The sequence below is a fragment of the Octopus bimaculoides genome, chromosome 7 (genome assembly GCF_001194135.2).
Source record: "Octopus bimaculoides isolate UCB-OBI-ISO-001 chromosome 7, ASM119413v2, whole genome shotgun sequence".
NCBI lineage: Eukaryota > Metazoa > Mollusca > Cephalopoda > Octopoda > Octopodidae > Octopus > Octopus bimaculoides.
The window spans coordinates 80,135,379-80,141,821 of NC_068987.1; the positions used below are offsets into that span (position 1 = coordinate 80,135,379).

A 6,443-nucleotide genomic window follows, 5' to 3' on the forward strand; every position below is an offset into this window, starting at 1 on the left:
TATATATATATATATGAGTAACAACTGATGAAGCAGGCCATTATTTCTCCGAGTTTCATACATGTGCAATATACGTGAGATCCATCATACCGATGTAATTATTATATCCAACATTTATTTTATGATATTGGATCTCGGTTTGTCCGCAGTTCTGTGGTTGCCCTGACTAGTACATGTAATATTTTATTCATTTATTTATTTATTTGTTTCAGTCATTTGACTGCGGCCATGTTGGAGCACCGTCTTTAGTCGAACAAATCGACCCCAGCACTTATTCTTTGTATGCCTAGTACTTATTCTATCGGCCACTTTTGCCGAACAGCTAAGTTATGAGAACATAAACATACCAAAATCGGTTATCAGACGATAGTGGGAGGGGGCAAACACACATATACAAACTCATACATACATATATACTTAGTCTGTCCATCATTTACTTACCTCACAGTAACAATTTTGTCGACATATTTGGCTGCCGTCGCAAACGAATTGGAACCGACCATTGGTATAGACAAACCTGAATAGTAAAATCGATAAGATAGTAATTATGGTATATTATTATAAATAAAAAATAATCCTTGAAAATATATCAGTGGACGTTCTAATTAATTTTTCTTGGCTCATTCTAGAATATATGCGTGTGTATAGTGATGGTAAGATCAACAAAAAGTACTCCATCTGATGAGAGATAAATATTTGATAGACACAATACATGTAATAGCACATAAAAACACATATTGCGTCTATTAAATAAATGACATATATATATATATATATATATATATATATATATATATACATGAAAGGAAGCATAAAAATGTTAAGTAGTAATAATTAGGTACTGTGAAAAGCATTAATCTTTGACCAATACAATTTCGATTATTTCATCCGAACAGGAAATATCATTTTCAGGTCTTATAGTGATCTCATCAGCGAAGTATGCATATCATCGCCTTTATCGAGGAGCAGCGGACATAGATGAGTAAGTATGTACTCTGGTTTGCTTACAAAAGCAAAATTATTTCTAAAACAACTTAGTTTAGAATACATTTATTGATTTTTTTTCTCATCACTACATTGGCACGTACAAATACTACGGTTAAAACTACACTTCCTGACTTAGTGCTCCAATTATTATTGGTATAAATATGAATTCATAGTCTAGATATAGAAGCATGAAGTCGAAGCAGTTGTCCATAGGTATCCTCTTTTTCTTTAATTTTCAAATAGATATTTATACAAGCAGTGCAACTAACTTCTATGATGGTACATACCTTTGACCCTCTGTCCCGAACAACAATATCTGGCCTGTTATGCTTACATTTGGCAGAAGTTTTGATGGGAATATTCCCCTAGTATTCCTTGATTTAGTGTTTATGAATGTATTCCAGAGCAGATGGATTTTCTAAGTTTATTTCAGGACAGTCTTTTTTTGTGGATGGCATTGTAAATTGTTCTAGCAATAACATCATGCCACATAGGGAGGTAGTATCGTGACGACATTTTAGGACAGCTGCTAATCACATGCGTAATATCTTCCATAGAAACATGACATAGCTTACACATGCGGTTGCACCTTGGGATTACAAGAGCAACACTGTCTCTCTTGTTCACCAGGTACTTTGTGGCAATTTCCTGTCCCTGGATATGTATGTATGTATGTATGTATGTATGTATGTATGCGTGAATGTTGTAAAGCAACTTACCTTCAGCCAGGCTTGGATTCGGATTAGTATAGGTAGGTGTACCACTTTTTACTGCTGCTGTGTAATTGGCGCACGCTTCTGCCTCTACACCCTGAAGAATCATTAATAAAACACTATCAACAACAATAACAATAAAAGATTAATGATGATCCTTCTTATAATAATTGATCGTACGTCCGTTCGTATGCTGCGACACTTTTGTAAATAGCCTTTATTAGTGTGCTTAACTGGTATTTATTTGATCCATCCTGAAAGGATGAAAGTCAAACCTCAGCGGAATTTGGATTCAGAGCGAAGGCAACACTAAGAAATACAGTGAAATATTTTTTGTCTGACAGGTTAACGACTCACCGACTCACCACTATAATAATAATAATAATAATAATAATAATAATAATAAGAGCACTCAGAGAGCGCAAATCTACACCAATGCAACATTAACGTCATCTCAACGATTAGCCGGAAAGTCAAGGTAAGATCGTAATAATTCATGTAAAGTAAAGTAAATATAGCAAATAATCCAGAATTCTTGTCTGGTACCAAATCGATCCCAAAATGTAATCAGTTCGTGTCAGTCACGAGGCCAAACATCCCCGAAAGTTGCATTCGAATCTATCCAGCGGTTCTTGTCCACGGACGAACGAACACGACTGAAAACAATACCTCCACCTTCGCTAACTATGGCGGAGGTAATAATAATAATGATGATGATAATAAAAAAAAACATTCAGACAAATACATAACACCAGGACTTATAAGTATATATATATCATACAGAAAATAGCAGTACTAAGCACCGCACACATCCCACATAAAACACTTTCAATACAGTGAAAATAAGAGCACCACAACGAACCACAGTACATACAGCTTCACTCGGTCGTGTGGTGAAAGCACGTGATAAAAATAACACCACTGAATAATAATAATGATAATAATAATAATAATAATAATAATAATAATAATAATAATAATAATAATAATAATAATAATAATAATACTGTCAATACTGTCTATGTGATCTCAAATTTTAAAGCAAACACATAATTTTCTTATGGTTTCTTAAACATTCACTTGAACAAAACTGTACAAATCCAAATATATGGTACCCTAGGTATAACACCTACATGAACTTCTAACTTGTTGTCTCTTGAGGTCTCTGGGTGAGACTTGGATCCAACTTGTACAAATGCAAAACAAAAGTCAAACATAAAATAATAATAATAATAATAATAGTAGTAGTAGTAGTAGCAGTAGTAGTCCTGTGCTGACACCTAACGAATACAAAACATCGCCACGATATGGTAGGATAGTATTTACGTTGGAAAGTATGTAAATATTACAAAATCAGCACTCCTTACTAACTGGTATGAATATCATCCTGAGCCAGTCATTGAAGGTAAAATTGTCACCATCTCCTGGAATTTTCGAGTCAACACTGACAGAATGATCCAAGTTAATCGACCAGACATAATTACAAAACACAAGGAAGAAAATACTAATAAATGTAAGTGTTGCCACTGATAAAAATACAAATCTGTAAAGGAATTTCAATAACTTAGGAAATATAAACATCTGGAATTTATAATACAAAAGTTGTAGCATTTTAAAACAAAAGCTATTCCTGTAATTGTAGGTACCTTAAACATGATAAAAAGGGGATGTCAGAAACATCTAAACAACATCCCAGGAGAACCATGCCACAGAGAAATCCAGAAGATTGTGCAGACAAATACTTAGAAAAACCCTATCAATTCAAATGTTTGTGTTGTATTGTATGGAGGTATTTCGCTACTGGCCTAATCACTTCCCATCCCTAATTTTTCAGTTAGATGGAAACATCTCTTAACCTTCATTTGCCCCAAGACGTAAGGTGTGTCTCGGCAAGTGATTGCAACAAAGAACAGCAGCAGCAACAGTAGTAGTAGTAGTAGTAGTAGTAGTAGTAGTAGTAGTAGTAGTAGTAGTAGCAGCAGCAGCAGCTGCAGCAGCAGCAGCAACATCCTTACCACGTTCAACCACTTCTCAACAAGTTTACTGGGGAGTAGCACATCCCTCTCAAACCTCACCTTCCTTTCCAAATAGAATTTTTATTAGTCAATGAGAGCTTGATCGAAGGGTAAGTTGTCTGTGTTCAGTCCTTTCAATCTCGTCTGCCACACAACTCTTTTGTTGCAATCACCAGACAGAGGAAAACTGCCTACCCTACCCTAAAAAAGAAAGGAAAGCGGCATAGCACTACCAGTGCTCTCCACCACAATATAATAACAGTTACGTTGTTTCAAAGAGCAATGGTGGTAAAATTATCGGAGGTATTTGAAGAAAACGAATTTAAAAACAAAACAGATTGAAGGGAAAATAAATAGAAAATGAGATAAAATGTAAATTAAAGGAAGAAAACAAGATAAACAAATATTTGAGTGACTAAAAAACTATTTCCAAATGTTATGAGATTCTCTTGTTTGATGCAAATGAGATATTTGTTGATTCATTTGTTAATATTCTTAATAAGTATCAGATTTCTCAAATTAAATATTTCTCAAATTAAATATTTCTAAAATTGCACAAGTAAATTTATAAAAGCATTTTTCTGTGTTATTATAGAGGATTATTTGACAAGAAATTGGATTCTGTAATCATCAAGACTCTGTTAAATAGTTGTGATAAGGTTACATCAAAGACTGTGACAACATCGTATCTAATTCCGCATATTAACCTTTGTGTAAAATGCATAGCTCAGGTCATGTTTACTGAGAAACACGAAATTGTTTACTCATAAAATACGTTTCAAACTTTATGCAGGAGCAGCAATACTCTTCTAAGTGACCTTAATATTCTCGTATTTATCACAACGTATTTGTTTGACATTTATCATAAACTTGACACTTGATTCGCTTATCTGAAAATAGGCCTACACGTTCAACAGAATTCTAAGCTATAAAACAGCCAACTAAAAAGAATATGAGACACGGTTTATTTTGTTTGCTTTTTATTTGAAGGGTAATTTCTGCAGAGTAAGAATATTACTGATATTTGTTTATAGATCACCTAATGGGGTGAACAGAACAGCGAATTGCACGAGTCATTAGATTATTGTGTAGAAGGCTTCATATTACGTGGTCCGACATTGTGAGTTAAGAACAAATCATGTTAAGGTCAACTTTACTTTTTCTCCTTTCGGAATCGATAAAAAGAGTTCCAATCCAGGAATGTCAAAACTGTTGGACGGTTGGGTAAGATGCCGTGCAGTATTTGTTTGAGCAGATTTTGAGCGATTTTTAAAAGAGCTGCGCCCCCAAAATAATGAGATGTCAGCGAAGAAGTAGCTTTACCAATTAGTTAAAAATCCGTTCTTGGCCACGAACTCGAAGAAAGAAAGAAAGAGAGAAAGAAAGAAAGAAAGAAAGAAAGAAAGAAAGAAAGAAAGAAAAAAAAGAAAGAAAGAACGAACTAATTTATTTTGGTGCTGCATTCAAACTAGAAGTTTTCACTAATTAAAATAGAAAACATCTGAAGCTAATTAAAATCCATTTCTCAAGATCCCTTACATAACAACCTTTTCAATTCCCATAACGACAAGGTTAGTTACTTCTACTTAGATAATATCGCTTGCAGCATTGCATGATCAATCAGACGCAAACACGCACTTTTTCGCTCTACACTCCAGTTTATAACTACAGAAATACTATAAGCAGCTCATTGAGAAGATTCTGCCACTCAAAGACTGTATACCACCCTCACACCATCTGATCTCTTCAAAACATTATTCGGACATGAGTGCCAGTGATTTTATGGAAAATACGCACAGAATCTCCTTCAGGTTTGGTGACAAACTAAAAACTCCTTTCCCTGTCCTGCCTCACCTGGAGACTCTAAGACCGTCGAAACAACTTCCTCGACATCACATGTAGCATCCTTGAGGGGGCTATTCTAAATTCACCCTCTTATGATTTAAAGGATGATGAAAAAAAGCAAGATTCTTTCTTTCACAACCTTGCTACGAAGCAGGTGCCCAATCAAAATTAAATCTAAATTAAAAAGAGAAAAAGAATCTCGCGCACGCGCACATATATGTATATACAGAGGAAGTATAGCTGCAAGGTTAAAAAGTTCGCATTTACATGCTTTGGGGTTCAGTTCCTCGTGCAAGTGTTTACTACTGCAAGGAACAGGGATTAAGTTATCAGTAATATAATGAAGTTACTTAACAATAATTTTGCAAGTTGGTACAAGGAACTTGATTGCCACAGCACAGCCAGCGATTAACCCTCCTCCACCGACCGGTATGATGCAAGCATCTAAATCTGGAATTTGCTCCACAATTTCAAGACCCATTGTTCCGGCACCGGCTACCATATCAGGATGATCGTATCTGTATAATGGAATGAACAACAAACAGAAAAGAAACACACTTAAAGGGATACGTAGACACATGATAAAATTATATATTCATTTTCAACTAATATAAATGAATGGTGTTGAGCTTCCTGTCACATGCTATAAGCACCCATCCGTCTGTCTATCTATCTATCTATCTATCTATCTATCTATCTATCTATCTATCTATCTATCTATCTATCTATCTATCTGTCTGTCTGTCTATCTATTTATCTATCTATCTTGCTAGCTAGCTACCTAGCTGTCTGTCTGTCTGTCTATCTATCTATCTATCTATCTATCTATCTATTTGTGAATCGCTCTCTCTCTCTCTCTCTCTCTCTCTCTCTCTCTCTCTCT

General features: G+C 34.9%; 1 protein-coding gene across 1 annotated transcript in view; it reads right to left on the reverse strand.

The window, feature by feature from the left end:
• The window catches only part of LOC106882032 (L-threonine dehydratase catabolic TdcB), a 41,979-nt gene that overhangs the window by 20,346 nt on the left and 15,190 nt on the right, over window positions 1–6,443 (reverse strand). Inside the window, exons 6-8 of the mRNA XM_052969448.1 lie at window positions 5,916–6,155; window positions 1,707–1,797; window positions 442–517 (exon numbers count right to left, since the gene is read on the reverse strand). Of these exons, the coding sequence (XP_052825408.1) occupies window positions 442–517; window positions 1,707–1,797; window positions 5,916–6,155 (407 nt within the window). The remainder of the gene's footprint in view (window positions 1–441; window positions 518–1,706; window positions 1,798–5,915; window positions 6,156–6,443) is intronic.